Raw genomic sequence first — 17,308 nt, forward strand, 5'->3', positions numbered from 1 at the left:
TATACAGCCTAGTGTTTAGGTTTGAATCATCTCTCACTTCTTCATATTTTGATTACAAAGAGCCGGACTTAATCTTTTATAGTACAATCGAAGAATAGTCCTCAAGGCCTCCTGAACGCCTTCTCCAGCTCTCATTTTTAGCAAGTTTTTAACCTTCATGCATTAGAATCCTATAACTCAAAGAGAAACAGGTGCAGATGATGACAGATGTTCAGGCCGGTGATTAGTCTAGAAGTGATGCGGAATTCTGTGTGGATGAAACAGACGAGAGGGGAAATGAGGCTGCTGCATAAACAACCAATCTTTGAATTGTATCTTCAGACACTTTACATCCACACTTATTCCCATTACATCAATTTAATCTACATAATTTAATTTAATATAATGAAATTAGGGGTGGCTCAAGACATTTATGCATTACTATAAATTGATGCTTGTATAGACTTCATGTACAAATGCATGAATAAAGAAGCCATTATTAATTCCAGGGAAGCTAGCTTTGTTATGAATAATTCATTATTGGTGAATGAATCGAAAACATTTCGTTAGAAGCCAATTTGATAATGCACAGCTCCTTGAGTATGTAAAGAACTAAACCGCCTACGACTGTACTTTTGCTCAGGAAGATGTCTAAGCCTATCCTTTCACTGAAAATTGAGAGAAAGTCCGGGCAACTTCAGACAAGCCCTAGACGTTTCTTTTTGCAGTCTTTATCATTCTTTATCAATATCAACAAGCTGGTATCGCTTATCACTACAGCAAGTACAATCCAAAATTTATGATACTAAATTAGTGGCATGAATTTCCCAAGGTGTATTAAAGATTCCTTGAAGATTCTGGTGCAAGTCGACATGACTGCATCACGTAAATGCCGTAAACATCCCGGTCTACCACACCCTTCATTCAGACCTTGTGACCGAGACAGCCACAAGATTGAAGTACACTAAACTCATTTCCATGTTTATGGAAGCAGAGACGAGTTGTGCTTTGTGACGCTGTGATGCTTGAAGAAGAACTTTCTCTGCACTGTTACACCAGCGTCACTGTCCCGAAACTGTTTTTACTAGGCTAGCTGTGTTTATGGGGATTATTATGGAGTTATTTATGCTGCTGATGCTAGATTGCGACCATACCGCATTCTGAATTCTTTAGACTGGCTATTGTTTTTCAAAGTTCTCGTCTATCCAGTTTAGCTGAGCCATTGCTTGATTTCTGTTCCTGCGTGACACAAGTCGAACCTGTTGAGATTTTTGCTCATTTCTTTGCTAATTGCTAATGTTGTGCAACCACCTGTAATTTTCTAGGTGTCGTGAGTTCTGAGATGCTTTTGAAAGAATGGTTTTAAATGAACTCTGCTGAATTTATTAGTCACTTACTGAAGTTGAGTGACTGTGTTTGACAAACAGCCAGATGCTGTAGAATTTCATAACACCTTGAAAAAAACATGTTATACAATAAATCTGACTTTGGCTCAGTGTACTCGTAAAAAATGTAATTACAGATTTCTAGCTGCATTAACATTAAAATTGCATTAAAATATTTCATAATCATATTTTGAATAGTATTTTCTAGTGCATCACAATATATTTCTAAAACATAGCCACATGTTGATCCAGCACCAGGAATTATCAGTCACTTTTATGTCGGATAGTCTAAAAAGTTTAGTTAATAGTTAGCATTTATGATATCCATAAACCAGATGAGACTCTGTATAATTTTAACTCTAGGTAAGTTAAGGAGAAGGTTCATGAGAATTCAGCAAGCTGGAGTTTAATGTATTGGGGAAGGAGGTATGTGAGCACATATGATTAATATAATATAACTATGATCTGTCCAATTACATTAATAAGTGTGGCATTTTTTTTTAGCACTTTTAATATTGTTCATTGCCCTTTAATAGTTTTTTAAAGGCAATGTTGTTAGTAAGATTAATAAATATTGGAAATAAAATACATTTGTTACAGCTTCATAAAAAATGGAATAAAAATGTATAATAATAGTAGTAATGGGCTAAATAACATTTTCTGAATAGTTAACAAATTTGTTTCTTATGAAACCAGATTTTTTTTTTCTTCTCCTGTAGTAAGCCCCCAGTACTTTACAGGCTGTCACGTTAATTTTATAGGCTCTATGTCCTGAGTGCAGAATGAAGCTAGCCAACTATTAGCTTTCAAACAGAAATGGGAGAAATGCATGATTCTGATTTATGTGTCATATATATTGTGACATTTTTGTTAAATAAATAATGTCACATGAAAAAAGTTACATCATGTTGTTTTGGCTGAGGTGTATTTGACTAATACTAAAACCTGATAACTTTTACCCATGGCAGTACATTAATGCACAGTGGAATTCTTTCTTCACATAGCCGTTATAAACTAAGGGTGGTGTCAAAGCGCAGAGACAGTCCTGATACAGCTGACAGTGTTGAGGGCTTTGCCCTAGAGCCTAAATTAACTGCCGGGTGGAGCTGGGGCTTGAACTGCCACCCTACTGATCAATCACTCAGAACCCTAACACACTGAGCTCCCTTTGCTCCAAGCCTGTTTATTCCTGTTTTCTACCTTACCAACAGGTATAGGCAATACAATAACCTATACAAACTTTAAGATGCATTTGCATACTTCAAGGACGTGTTTATATTTATATAGCGCTTTAACAATTGTCATTGTCGCAAAAGCAGATTTTAAGAAAATTTGAGAAATAAGTATAAAATGTCAAAATGTGATTAGATTGTCCCTGATGTGCAAACCGAGGGCAATGGAGGCGAGGAAAAAAATCCCACTTGACAATCGAAAGAAACCTTGAGAGGAACTAGACTCAACAGGAAACCCATCCACATCTGGGTGTTAGATAGCAGGGATTGATCTGCAGTTGTACTGTGTGTTAAGAGGCTGGAGGTTCAATATAACAGTTGACAGGTGAGGTGTTGTTGGAGACTTAGGTACAAAAATGTTTGTAGGAGTTTCAGTCCTGAACTATAAAGTGACTGCAAACACAAACCATCAGTGAACAGCTGTTTTTGAGTCCAACACCATCCTCATGGTCAAGCGGAACCATCCACAATCATGACACACGGGGCCTCCACGTGACGGGCTTTCCAGCCGGAGGCGCGGGACCAGGATGAGTCAGACAAGTCCAGAGGACAGAGGGGGGTCGGAATCACTAGTAGCTCTGGAATGCCATGAGTAGCTCGACAGGGAAAGATAGAAAGAGAGAGAGAACAGGAAACTTGAATAGGAAAAGGAGGTAGGAAATAAGAGACAAACTGTATTGCTACACTTTTTCTTAGTAATGTGGTGATTAAAATCATCATTTCTGATGATGTTTACACCATCCTGTTGTTGATTACTACAGTATACTGTTAAGTACTGGAATAAAGTCCAATACTGTATACTGTAGTAATCAACAACAGGATGGTGTGACGTGACCTGATGGGAAAAATATACTATATTCTTACTTAATTTATTTTTCTTTATTCATTGACACTTACAATGCATTATGGAACATCTGCAAATCAAGTTAACGGTATCACTTATGTACATTAAACTAGACAATAAACAATTACAGAGATGAAACACCATAATAGATTGTTTAGTTTGTTGTTTGGATGGAGAAATTTATCCATTGTTTTTAATTAATGGAGGAAAAATGCCTCTAGAGTTTACTACATTTGTGAATTAAGCAGCCACAGGTCTGGACACCACTCCTGTAATGATACTGGTAAACACTGGTGGTGTGCCAATATACCAGGGTTTACGGTAACCAACCAACACTCCTGTCTTACATTGGGTTAAACTGTAAACACTGTGGAAGTCGACATGGACACTTTTATATGAATTATTGCAAGTAACACGTTGTTAAATATAGATATATATATATATTTTTTAAATGCATGAATATATATATTTTTTCTTATAAGTGACTGTTTCAGCAATCCACTAAGAGTGAATTCGACCCGGTGTAAGATGAGAGGTGTGTGTGCTAGTACTCGGTGTTTTACGGTAAACATCAAGGGGTTGGCTTGAAAGCTGCCGCTGCACTGGTTCACTTGTCCAGTTAAAATGTAGCCACTACGGAAGTTCACGTGCGCACTTTATTTTTAATGACAGTAAGTAGCGTGATACATTGTTTCCACTAAAATTCAAATCCTTTTCATGTAAATACAATGTTGCCTCACCGACCGTTTGATTTCTCTAAAGTCTTATGTTTATAATGTGTAAAAAAAAAAAAAAAAAACTGTGTATAATAAATGCTGTTGATCACTTGTTTTTTTTTTAATATACATATAAAATTGCTTTGTCAGAATGAAGAGACAGAATGGTAGATTTATTATTATTATGATGATAATTATCATTATTATAAAAGCATTATCCTTGAGTCAGATGTTGTTGTTAATAATGATACATACATATCCTTAGGTGTGTATGTGTGTGTAGTAAGTTGGACGTTACCACAGCCCTGCTCACCTCCAGCTACTCACACACTCATGGCGTCTGTGGACTATGATGAAGTCACGGCGTTCCTCGGGGAATGGGGCCCGTTTCAGCTCAGCATCTTCTTCCTGCTCAGCCTCAGCATTGTGCCGAACGGATTCTCCGGCATGGTCATGGTCTTCCTCGCCGACACGCCTGAGTTCCACTGCAGGTCGACGCACCTGAACGCGAGCGCCGGGAACGCGAGCGGGGCGGAGACGGAGATGGGTGCGCGCGACTCCACCACCGACGGCTGCACCGTGCCGCGCCTGAACGTCAGCGGCGGCGGGGAGCCGTGTGAGAGCGGCTGGGAGTACAGCACCGAGCGGTACCGCGACACCATAGTCACCGAGGTACATCTCATTAGTATCAGAAATACTCAGGAAAAATGAGACCACTGCAGCATGATTGGTAATTACTTATAATTACTTAAAATATTTTTTTTCTTACAAGTGCATGTATTAGTGAGATGAACAGTTTTTTTTTGTGTGTGTGTGAACTGCTGACAATATTTCTCCTAAATTTAAAATATAAATATTGTTACATAGTGTATATTTAAAGGAAAATACATTATCACAACACATCAAAATAACCCAAGATTGTGCAGTATTTGCAGAGCTTTAATAACTATAAAATAATTTAATATTTTATTAAATTATAATAAAATAATTTGTAAACAATGCTTTGACTAAATAATATTAAGAAATCAGTGTTTGGCGGAATAATAACCCAGGTTTGTGATTATATCTTTTATGAATTTTGGCATGCTCTCCACCAGGTTTTACCACATTGCTGTTGAGTAACTTTATACCTACTCTTTTTTTGCAAAAAAACACAACAGCTTTGCTTTGCTTGATGGTCTGTGACCATTTATCTTCCTCCTGATGATATTCTAGAAGTAAACTGCAGTGGTCCCTTTTTTTCCCCCTAGCTGTATATTATATTATATACAGTATACAGTATACTGTAATACTGAGTAGGTCCCCCTTTTGCCACCATACCAATGGTGCACTGTGTGTTCTGACACCTTTCTATCGCCACCATCTCAGTGGACTTGCTCTAACCCAGTCCTCTAGCCATCTCAATTTGGCCCTTGTCAAAGTCAATCGAATCCTTATCCTTTTATGCTTACCTATTTTTCTGCTTCCAGCACATCAACTTAAGGGAAAAAGGTTCACATGCTGCCTAACATATTCCACCCACTTCCAGCCACCATTGTAACAAGATATTGAAAATGTACTGTAAGAAGTGCCAAATTGTAATGTCTAGACAACTGGGTCAGAGAAGCAACTCATGGGACATACCAAAAGTGATTACAAGGAAGAAAATCCAGTGAACTGTCAGCAGGGCCATGGGTGGCCAAGGTTCACTGATGGACACGAGGAGTGAAGGCTGGCGCGTGTAGTCTGATCAAGTAGAAAAGCTAGTGTAGAGTACATCGAATTAAGGAAAAAAGGTTCATGCTGGTTCCAATGGAAAGGTGTCAGGTCATTAGTGTTTTGGTGGAAATGGGGGGTTGGACCTACACATTAGGCAGGTGGTCATAATGTTATGCTTGACCATTGTGTCTGTATAATATATATATATATATATATATATATATATATATATATATAATGTGTATTATGGTAAATTATTTTTACTACTACTACCAATAATAATAATAATAATAATAGTATCAATTTGTTTTCGTAATATTTCCTGAAGTAATAAAGGTGACATCACAGCAGGTATTCTTCCTGTAATTGGTGGGTCGCCCCACCCCCAATCCAATTTCAAAATTTTCCATAATGTACAAAAGTGTGTGTGTGTGTGGGTTGCAAGCGTCTGGGGTTCTTAGAAATGTATCGTCCCCTAGAGCAGTGGCTGCTGGCATGATGTCATTGTTAGATAGATAGATAGATAGATAGATAGATAGATAGATAGATAGTTAGTTATGGTCAGTCATTAATCATAAAATATAGTATAATAGAATAAATTAAATCAACCATACAAATAATTAAATTAGTCAAAAAAATTATATTTGTATAAATGTAAAATGTATTGAAGATGACACCTCAAAATCCCCTGTGATTTATTAATGTTAGTTTTTGTGAGTAAAGTACTCAGAAAAAAAGAGTAGTTTAAAAAGCCATTATATATATATATATATATATATATATATATATATATATATATATATATACACCTTATATAAATAAATATATATATATAAGGTATTATATAAACATATTTGATTTTTTTTACAAATATAAAAAAGCAATTTTTTATATAAAAAAAATATACATATATATTAAAGAAATTATATATATAATTGCTTTTTTATATTTTGTAATAAAAAATTATATGTTTCCTGGTTACATTTTATTGCTGTACAAAATGTCTGCAAAGCCCTGCGATAAATATAATTGCACTTTTAGGGCAAGACGTAATAAACCTGCTGATGGTGCACATTACCAAAAAGTTTGATTGTGTTGTCATCCAACCACAACACCGAAATTCATTGGTAGTTCTGTCATGGCCAGAATGAACTTTTTTTTTTTGCACAATTGTGATACATTGACTTTTCTGCGGAATTAGACTGGACGGGCTGACCTTTAGTCCCAGCGGCCATGGCTGAGCTTCGTGTGCCCCTGATCCTGTCACCATTTTGCTTTTGTTTAGCTGGTGATCAACGTTATTCACTTCACCTGTCAATGGTTATGATGTTATGCCTGATTCATCTGTTATTTTGGTGTAAAATTTTAATTAATTTGTATAGTGCTTATGTTATTCAGTTTTTCTTATTATATAAGAATAATATATATAATATATATGTTTTTTATATATATTTGGTACCAATAGTTCTGTCCACAGCAGCACCTAGGCAGGTGTCTCTGGGTGTCTTTGGGCAGCTTATTTTTGCATATGTCCACCGATAGTGCTTTCCCCTCCGAGTGTGTTACGCGGGTTGCAGTTGGCTCGCTTCAACTGTCTTAGAGGAAGCAGATGCCAGCTTTCACCCTGCCTGGATGATAAATAGGAGAGGCAAAAAAAGCAAAACTAAAATATGGTTTTGAAGTTTGTGACGGTCTGGTTATAATTATTTTTAATTTAAACTACTACATGTTAGATCATGAACTTACTGTAGAACATCACACCCACCGATACCCAGAATCACATCAGTTGTAACACAAAAAAAAAAAACATCAGTCGGTTTGAAAGATGCTTTCTCCCAAGGCGAATTGTTCAAGAGCGAGCATGCTGAAGGATTAAATGGTTAACAGTTGAGTTTTTGGCCGTACGCCTGCTCCATAATCATTCCTGTCACTGTTACGCAAACCCTTGACTGATCCTCCTGTCGTAGCTACGATATAATTATTAACAAGGCAAATCTTCAACAACTGGTATAAACCTATAATTGTGAGCGAGAAGTCAATGCATGTTCGACATGAATTCAAGTAGACTCACTGTGAGGGAGAAATTCTGTCGAGTTGCTGCACTCGTCTGCTACTGTTGTAGTTGTAGTGTTTTTACTATTCAAATCTAAAATGTCGTGTAGTCCAGTGACTTTGTAAGGATCGTTTCACAATCAGCTCATGAAATCCTGTCGCAGGAAACCACAAGCCTAGAATTAGGTGTTTCACTTTTCTTTTTTTTTTTTTTAAGGATTACTTGATGTACATGTTAAAAACTACAGATACTCATAACAATCCTCTCTGACTTGTTCTTTACATTAGAAAACCGGGAGCACCAGACAGAACCCCATCACAGCAAACATAATACACTAATATGTCTTTCAATGCATTACGTTATAAAGGGATGCGATCATATACCATCCCTTAAACATGGCTGACTTGTGAGCCCAAAAGTAGATATCTCCCTTTCCTGTTCAGTTGATGATGTGTGTACCAGGATGTGTCTAGGTTTAATGCAAATACCTTATTATGCCTTTTGATATTTTAAGGGACTTGAGCATCTGCAGATATTTGCTTAGGGGAAAACATGGACTTAGTATGTGGCACTCATTAATTGACAAAGAAATATACACTGATCAGCCATAACATTAACTTATTGATTATTATTAATTACAGTATATACAGTACAGTATATTAGGGACAGGATCATGGACACCCAAGGCCCATTTATGTCCGTTGGGGACTGAAGGCCGGAGCATCCAGTCTGATCCCACAGGAAAGCCTTTGCTAAAAAAAATCACTGATAAAAGTCACGTGGCCCAACAGACAAATAGCCCAAGGCCACTGTCCTAGCCTCCAATCTTCACAGATTCCAGTCCAATCGAGCACCAGTGGGATGCACCGGACAAACGAGGCTGATCGACGGATGTTTCACTCTGCCATCCCCAGCATCCAAAGGATCAACATCCTGGTGCCAGACACCACAGCACACCCTTTCTGACGTCTAGTCGAGTCAGGCTTTGAGGGGCTGTGAACCTGCACAACACTGAGTGTAATGTTTTGTGTTGTAATGTTCTGACTGGTTTCAGTTCCCTTGAATAGGACTAAAGGCTCTTTGTTGGTTTAAACACTAAGATGTGTTCATCAGCAATAGAATAGGTTCCCTGGTGGAACAAGTGGATGGCTTTAACCACAGTGACCCAAGTTTAATTTCCTGGTTAAAGGACCTAACCCCAGCTTACCCAGGAAGGGTTTGCACAGACCAGTGCATTCCTAGTTTTCATAAATATCACTTGTAGTATAAGCCAGGATGTATTCGAGGGGCTTATTCTAGGTAAAAATTGTTGTTTTGAGGTCATTTTTTGCAACGTTTATTTGGAGGTCAGTTGTTCAACGCTATCCCAATGTCATCTAGTCAATGTTGGTCCGATGTCAATTTTTTCCATAGTATAGTAATACACAAGGGATCTCTGTAGGTTCTGATTATCAGAAAGGCTATAATCCAGTCGCCCACAGATTTGTCCTGACTCCAGCCATAATGATGGTGTTAAAGGAGGAGCTGTAGATGACGAACAGCATTCTCAAATTTTTCTCATGTGTTTTTTTGTTATCCAGGTGTGTGAGTGCACTGTGTATCGCCAGTCGCTTTGTTTTCTCGGTATGCAAATTGTATAGGGGCCACTGTGGCTGGAAGGGAGGAACAAATGTGGTTTATGAAGCACTTCATGCTTGCAGAGGTCAGAGCCAACGGGCGTTAGTGACGTAATCTTATGGCCAGGGACAATAGTGGCCTTCTGGAAGCATGTGGAAATCACAGACAGGAAGATATTTATTGTATTTGTTTAAAATAAAATTGAGCCATGAACAGTATTGGGACCTTAACCGCCCTGAAGGATCTAAGCATCTAGGATGATGGAGGTGTTGCAGTCCAGCAGGTGTTTCACTGCAGGGAGGTTGTGTGCTTTCAGCTCATGAGCTAGTAAAGCAGATGGTCCCCTACTTCAGATATTCTCACTTTTGTAGTCTCTGATGAAGGGCAAACCATTCCCCATGCTCAAATCTTCAGGTCAAAAAGCACCGTCTGATTTCATTTAGAGCTGGGACAGATCACAGTAAAATGAAACAACATAGCCTCAGGACAATGGTGCTACATCAAACAACAAGATGATACTTAACAGTATCAAATTTTATATTTATAAACCAAATTACACGACAAGACAGGTCTTCATCAATTACATATACGCAAGACAGTACAATAACTTGTATATGGGGCGTTCAAGTCAAACTGGGACATTTCTTATGAACGAAGCGGTAACATCGATTGACATTTACACTACAAAAGACTTCATGCAAACAAACATAATAAAGAAGGTTGTACCTCTGTGAATGATGATCCCGGTTCGGAGGTGGCTCAGAGCCAACTGTAGTCGTTCCAGTAAACGTTCAACTTGCACAATTATTGACCGATATTGCCTGCACATTACAGGAACTGGGCTGAGAATTATTGCCACATCTCCTAATCTACAGTCCTGACTTCAGTCTGTGAAAAACGTGATTTCCACATGTTTTACCATTAAAGGAGTTCCTGGGAGGCCAGCACATTAGATGTGAAGCAAGTAGTTCGATTATTATTATTATTATTATTATTATTATTATTATTATTGCTATTGCTCTGGGGTACTAAGATTAAGTGCATTAGTGTATTTGAGGATAATATAGAGAAATAAAAGAAGTTTTACTCTCATAACTGTGTTTTTCTATTCTGCACAATTAAAAGTCCCTGGACCCTTCCAGTAGGTCTCGAGCACTTCCGTTTGGAGCGTGGTGTCCATAGGGTCTGTGACATTACCGATGCACATGATGATGTAGTTAGTCATGGATGATGTGGTTTTGGTTGCAGCCTCCCGGATCATGTGTCAGTCAGCGAGCGCTGCTTCAGAACCGGTTTCGTTTGTCATGTGATCTGAGAAGCCGAGGTGGGGGGCGGGGCTCCTCGCTGTTCATTTTGGGAATGTTTGTGTAAACAGAATTCGCCCCTCTCTTAGCAAAAGCCACATGTTGATGTAATTTGGACACTGATGAGACCTGGACAGTGGAAATTTCCGGCAACAATAAACCGTGTGTGCTTGCAGCCCCGAACAGGCCATAAAGCGTCTCCTTAGCGTAGTAACAGGCTTCTGAGAAATAAGTCTAACTGCTATAATTAGAAATGTTAAATAATTGCTCATGATCTGTTTTCTTTCCTAAATATTACTTTTTATTTTAAGTCTCTATTTTATTGTCAATCTAGTTATGATCAGGTTACCAGTCATCATTTAATGAACATCATATCACATCACATATACAGTATGTGAACAAGATTTGTCTTAAAATCTGATGCTGATGAGTGCCTGAGAGTGTGTGTCTGTGTTTTTCCTCGCAGTGGAACCTGGTTTGTGGAGACGCCTGGAAGGTTCCCTTCACTCTGTCCATCTTCTTCGTGGGAGTCCTGAGCGGCTCGTTCATATCCGGGGAATTGTCTGACAGGTACAGAGAGAAAGAGAGAACGCTTTTTAAAAAAAATAAATAAATAAAGGTTGCAATTATAACATTCAGTGAGATCTCAGCCGATGATCTCAGCACATAATGACTTAATCTTTTAATGACAGATCAGTGTTTTGTACAGCCAAACTGTAAGTGTAACAGGGGTAACATTCCATAAGAAAAAAACATTGCCATGCTTATGCTGGCGTTTACCATCAGACGTAATAATGTACCAGTCAGATGAAAAATATCTCCATCTTAAACATGAGTTATTTATAAGGCTTTTTTTTATATATATATTATTAAAATGATATAAAAAAAAATAGAAATCTAAAAACATTTCACCAGTCACTCTGTAACGTTCACAGAAATCGTCTAAAAATCTCTCGATTTGTTGACTAAATATTTAAAAATAGCTCTTTATCCTATTTTCGATCCTATGAAAAAGAAGGATTGGCTGCGGCAGTTTTCATGAAGTGACCCAAATATAGTACATCAGTCATTACAGTTAGATTATTAGCTTGTCAGTAGCAAAAAGCAAACATGGAGGTGGCCATGTTTGTTCTCCAATTTGTACTTCAAATGCACTAAAGTCAAAAAATAACATGATTCTGTGGTCCCGTTTCTGAGTGTAGTTGAATTCAGTATAGACCTTTTGCAGACATGTAACTACCGTGACGTGACTTACAACAGTAGGCAACGAAAGTACATTTACCAATATTAGGCTACTATGTATTATTATTTTATTTTTTTTTTTATAATAAAGTTGCTAAAAAAAAATAAAAATAATAATAATAAGATTATATTATAGGACATTGCCTCCCGGATAACCTGATACTAGGAACTTTGCAATAAATAGGTTCTGTTCTGCTGATTATTTTCATATGCAGTATGTTTTGGACTTTGTAATTTATTAACAAGAAAATCAAATGTGTGAAATTGGACGAAGAAGGTGATAAAACAAGATTCTGCAAATTTATATCCTTATCATCATCACAGGTGGGCAAAGTAGAGAAATCCTGCACTTAATCAAAAGTAGAAATTCTCTAGGGCAAATATAAATAAAGTAGAAGTAGAAGTCCTCCATTTACTTGTGTACTTGAGTAAAAGGTCAGAAGTATTACCTTCAAGTATCAAAAGTATTTAGCTTGTGTTAGTTCACAGTAGCCTTTTTCATAATAAATCTCTCTCTCTCTCTCTCTCTCTCTCTTCCCTATTGTGGATGTGCTGTTTTCATGGCTGTCTGCAACCTGCTCCACTTCTGATTTCAAGCATCTGTTGCAATATTAGGGGCGTCTTAAAGGAAAGGCAAGCCACGCAATTACGCATAATAGTGAGCAGAAATTCCCGCATTGGATGCTACACACCACTGTGGTTGGGTAATGCATCAGAAGTTAAGTAGAAGTAGGGATATGTGCTGTACTTTTGAGCGGTGTAAAAGTAAAAAGTGTCCTCTCGAGTAAAGTCCAGAATTGTACACGGTGTACAGAAGTGTGCAAAAGTCTTAGGCACCATATTATATGCTGTACCAATTTTGTTATATATGTTTATCATGTTTGCATAATTATGTACAAAATCATTCAGTATTTCAATATATAACTTCAACATTTTTGAATAAATAATATTACAGGAGTTACCAGAAGAACTCATATTCTCCAGCAAGCTCAGTAAAACCTAACAGCTGTTTACTTATAAAACGGCACAAATCTGTGTCTAAAACTCCTGATTTTAAGCAACGAGTTTTTACTCCAAATATGTTTATGACTGTTTATTTTCTTACTTTTTACTATTTTATTATAAGTCTCTTTTATGCAGAAATGTTTTTAAAAGCATCTTTTGCGTATGCCATATTTTTGTATGTGCTTAAGACTTTTGCACAGAACTATAAGAAAACAGCTGTTAGGTTTTACTGAGTGTGCTGGAGAATATTCCAAAAGTTCTTTTAGTAACTTTGTCACACTCACTCCTTTATATTTTAATGCAATTCCCAGGAGCGTACATTAGGTTTTTTTGTTTCCATCTGAAAACTGGCCTGTCTTTGTACTATATATATTTTTTCTTTACAGCTTGTATTCTCCTTTAATGCTATTTATTTAGTAATTTTTAAGTTATATATGGAAATACTGAATGATTTTGTACATAATTATGCAAACATAATAAACATGTGACAAAATTGGTCAGATGGTGCCTCAGACTTTTGCACAGTTCTGTACGCAAGTACAGTAATGAAGTACCTTTGGTTATTATAAAGTGGTTACCTCAGACAGTGTACAATTATGTGATTTGGTGGTGTTTGTTAGTGATAGCCTTAGCTCATTCAATGTTTCTCTTGCAAATGAGATGATGCTAAGGAACAGGCTGTGCTTTACGCATCATGAAATGATGTACAGGTCGTGTTACCTGCTAGAGACGTTTTCCGCTGTCTGATTAATAACGTATGAACTGTTTCAGGGTTGAAGCCCAAATAGCGTTACAGTACATGGAAAGTGTATGGTGTACAATCCCTTGTTTCACACAGCAAGTAGCGCCGTTTATCAGAGGGTGAGAGACGGATTTAGGATCGAGTTGGATGCTAGTTAGCATTGTAGCTTGCGTTAGGGGTGAAACACATAATGGATGGCTTAGAGGCAAATCAAAGACAAAAGCAATATTTGCACATATTACATACTGACTCATCTCCCAGATATGAATTATGATATGAACCTCCAATCTTGTTATTATAGGTCTATCTGTACGATATAGACAGGGTGTTCTTTACCGCTTGCTGCTATGTACAGTACATGTCATCCATCTTCATCTAAACATTCTTTTTGCTTTCACTCTTCTCATTGTTTTTCATCTTTCTCTACATGCACATTGTATCATTGCATGGTGTATAGCGATGTGTCCCAGCACCAGAAAACAATCTTTCAACGCAGCCTCCATTCTTTGCGGATGATGGATAAAAGGAAAAAACAGGAAATAAAAACCTTTTAAAAAATTATGTACGATCCCGTCAAATTCTGGACATTTTTTTTCTTTTTTATCTTTTTTTTTTTTTTTAATCTTTTTGCTGATTCAAGCACCGGACTAATATTATTACAACCTCCGCAATTATTACAAATGACTAGGGGTTCCCAGGTAATACTAATCCCATGCGAATGGGGCTAAATTAAAGTTTAAGATGACAAAACATTATCAGATGTGTTTTCTTGAACACTGACTGAATTCGACAACTGCTTTTAGTCCTGGATTATAATTAACTTTTGATACATACAAGTTATTCAGTACAAGGAAATGTGTTGAACTGAATGGTTATGGTAATTACACATGCAGTAGATAAAGTTATTCATTGTTTAAAGTCATTTGCTTTGCTGTTGCTACTATAAACCATTACTTAACCCCTTTAACCAATCAGTATCCAGAATTCAACAGCATCGTGGTACAACACAGTTTATCTACTGTAGCTGTAAAAAAACAGCAAACTTTTTCAGACTTTGAAATAGACTCGATTAGTCTATTAAGACCGTGGTTCCTAACCTGCCCACTTAAAGGGGCGCCAAAGATGCCGGGGGATGTGCGTGAGCCGTTGTCTGATCTGAAGTTGTGAGGTTATGGAAATTAGATCCGCATGTTCGACGAGATCATAATCACATGTTTACAGTGGAATTTAAATAATAAAGAATATAGAAACAGGCTGCACGGTGGTGTAGTGGTTAGCACTGTCGCCTTGCACCTTCAGGGTTCCGGTTCGATTCCCGGCCAGACTCGATTCCCGTCTCTGTGTGCATGGAGTTGCAAGTTCTCCCTGTGCTTGGTGGGTTTCCTCAGGGTACTCCGGTTTCCTCCCACAGTCCAAAGATATGCAGGTTAGGCTAATTGTTGTTCCCAAATTGCCCGTAGTTTGTGTGCGTGTGTGTGTGTGTGTGTGTGTGTGTGTGTGTGCCCTGCGATGGATTGGCACCCTGTCCAGGGAGCACCCCGCTTCGTGCCCTAAGCCTCCTGGGATCCTGAAGTAACTACAAACAAAAAATGCTTACAGTTTTCTGGGATTCTCAGGGGCCAGTATTGGAACATTATCAGAAAAAAAAGGTTGGCAATCAACAGTGCTCGTTACAGTAAGATGTTTATTAAAGAGATGAAGCCAAAACTCTGGATTAAACGCAGATTAAGAAGATTCACTTATGATAAAGAAGTGAAGACAGAGGTGCATTGATGGCTCGCATCATTTTTTTTTATTTTATATTGGGATGAGGTGCTACTGTGCCAAGGCAGGTTTATAAGCAGATTTGTGTCTCTGTCTTCCTGCAGGTTTGGACGTAAGACGGTCCTGTTCGCCACCATGGGCACTCAGCTGGTGTGCAGTCTGATCCAGGTGGTCTCAGTCAACTGGGAGATGTTCCTTGTTTTCTTCTGTCTAACTGGCTTCGGGCAGAACTCCAACTACATGGCGGCCTTTGTGTTAGGCAGGTGGAGAGACGATCGTGTTATCCTTTACTTTGTTTAATCCTTAACGTCCCCTAAGACCCAGATCAGTTGCATGTTGCATGGAAGTAGTGCTGTGTTTTAGCACACGGTGTGACCTGTAATCTGGAAACATGAAGAAAATGTTTCACGTTTCATAATCAGAATGATTTTTTTGTGTTCGTGCTATTTATCATTTAGCCACAACATCATTCCTCAACTTCAAATATAGAAGCAAACTTGATTTTGAGTAAGGCCCGACAATGTACAGTCCAGAAGCTGAGGAGCATAAAGAAATTGTTTAAATAAAAATAAAATGAACATGGTTTTCAACAGATAACTTGAAGCTGTGGGCGGCACTGTTGCCTTGCACCTCCAGGGTCCGGGTTCGATTCCCGGCCAGGCTCGATTCCCGTCTCTGTGTGCCTCGAGTTTGCATGTTCTCCCCGTGCTTGGTGGGTTTCCTCCGGGTACTCCAAAGATATGCATATTAGGCTAATTGGCGTTCCCAAATTGCCCCTCATGTGTGTATGTGTGTGTGCCCTGCACCCTGTCCAGGGTGTATCCTGCCTCATGGCCTAAGCCTACTGGGATGGGCTTCAGGCCCCCGCGACCCTGAAAAAAAGGTGCACGTATTACATGGCTTTAGCACCAAATGTTCGTCTATCAGGTTTTTGCATAAAGCTCATCCTGTGCAGGGTTGCAGGGGGCATGGGGTCTATCCCAGGTAACTTTGGTGCAAAAGACAGGGTGCACACTGGGTTGGGTCCCAATCCACTGCACAAGCGTATACGTTCTCACACACGTTCTCATGACAACACCAGTCAACCTACAGGGAAACCGGAGTACCTGGAGAAAACCCACCAACCGCAGGGAGAGCATGTAAACTTGCGGCATTTGGCAGACGCCCTTATTCGGAGGGACTTTTTTTTTTTCTCATTATCCATACAAGCAGTTAATGGTTAAGGGCCTTTCTCGAGGTCCAGTCAATAGTCCAATACCTTGACCGCTGAGCCTAAGCCACTGAGTCTGACCCCAAACTTCATGCACATAGAACCAGAGACGAGAAGGTTTGAGGGAACGGCGCTAACCTCTAAGCCTCTGGCCCATGGCTTCCCTTATAATGAACTGCGTTTTTTTTTGTTTTTTTTATCTTTAAAAATTATTATTAGGTTTATTATTTACATTTATTTACACTAGTGGCTACTGCACAGCTGCACATTCGTGGACATTAGTTAAATTATCACAAGTCTTTTTAAATAAGTCACTTTCAAGCGTATTTGCACACCCCCTGGGCGTTCTGCTTCGCTGATGCACAAAGTCACTTTCAATATGTGGTTATGTGAATCATTACACTTTTAGGCACACCCCCTGGACATTTCATCTCATTCCCACACGAAAACTTCTACAAATTCTATATTTCTATATTGTACAGCTGTTTTTCTTATTTTTCTATATTTTTTCATATAT

At 38.3% G+C, this 17,308-nt stretch overlaps 1 protein-coding gene and 1 long non-coding RNA gene across 3 annotated transcripts in view; one reads left to right on the top strand and one right to left on the bottom strand.

Annotated features, from left to right (window-relative positions):
- Positions 1 to 4,574, bottom strand: LOC128509725 (uncharacterized). Of its 2 annotated transcripts, none has more exons than XR_008356071.1 (3): positions 4,470 to 4,574; positions 3,004 to 3,231; positions 1 to 247 (listed from the first exon to the last, which is right to left on the bottom strand). It is a non-coding gene; the product is annotated as an uncharacterized LOC128509725 (long non-coding RNA). The 2 variants fall into 2 exon arrangements; XR_008356070.1 differs by having other exon boundaries at positions 3,004 to 3,174; positions 4,470 to 4,551.
- LOC128509718 (organic cation/carnitine transporter 2-like) overlaps positions 4,490 to 17,308 on the top strand; it is a 23,949-nt gene continuing 11,130 nt past the window's right edge. The window contains exons 1-3 of the mRNA XM_053481555.1: positions 4,490 to 4,828; positions 11,295 to 11,398; positions 15,686 to 15,840. Of these exons, the coding sequence (XP_053337530.1) occupies positions 4,490 to 4,828; positions 11,295 to 11,398; positions 15,686 to 15,840 (598 nt within the window). The remainder of the gene's footprint in view (positions 4,829 to 11,294; positions 11,399 to 15,685; positions 15,841 to 17,308) is intronic.

Source organism: Clarias gariepinus, chromosome 2 (assembly GCF_024256425.1).
Source record: "Clarias gariepinus isolate MV-2021 ecotype Netherlands chromosome 2, CGAR_prim_01v2, whole genome shotgun sequence".
NCBI classification, from domain to species: domain Eukaryota; kingdom Metazoa; phylum Chordata; class Actinopteri; order Siluriformes; family Clariidae; genus Clarias; species Clarias gariepinus.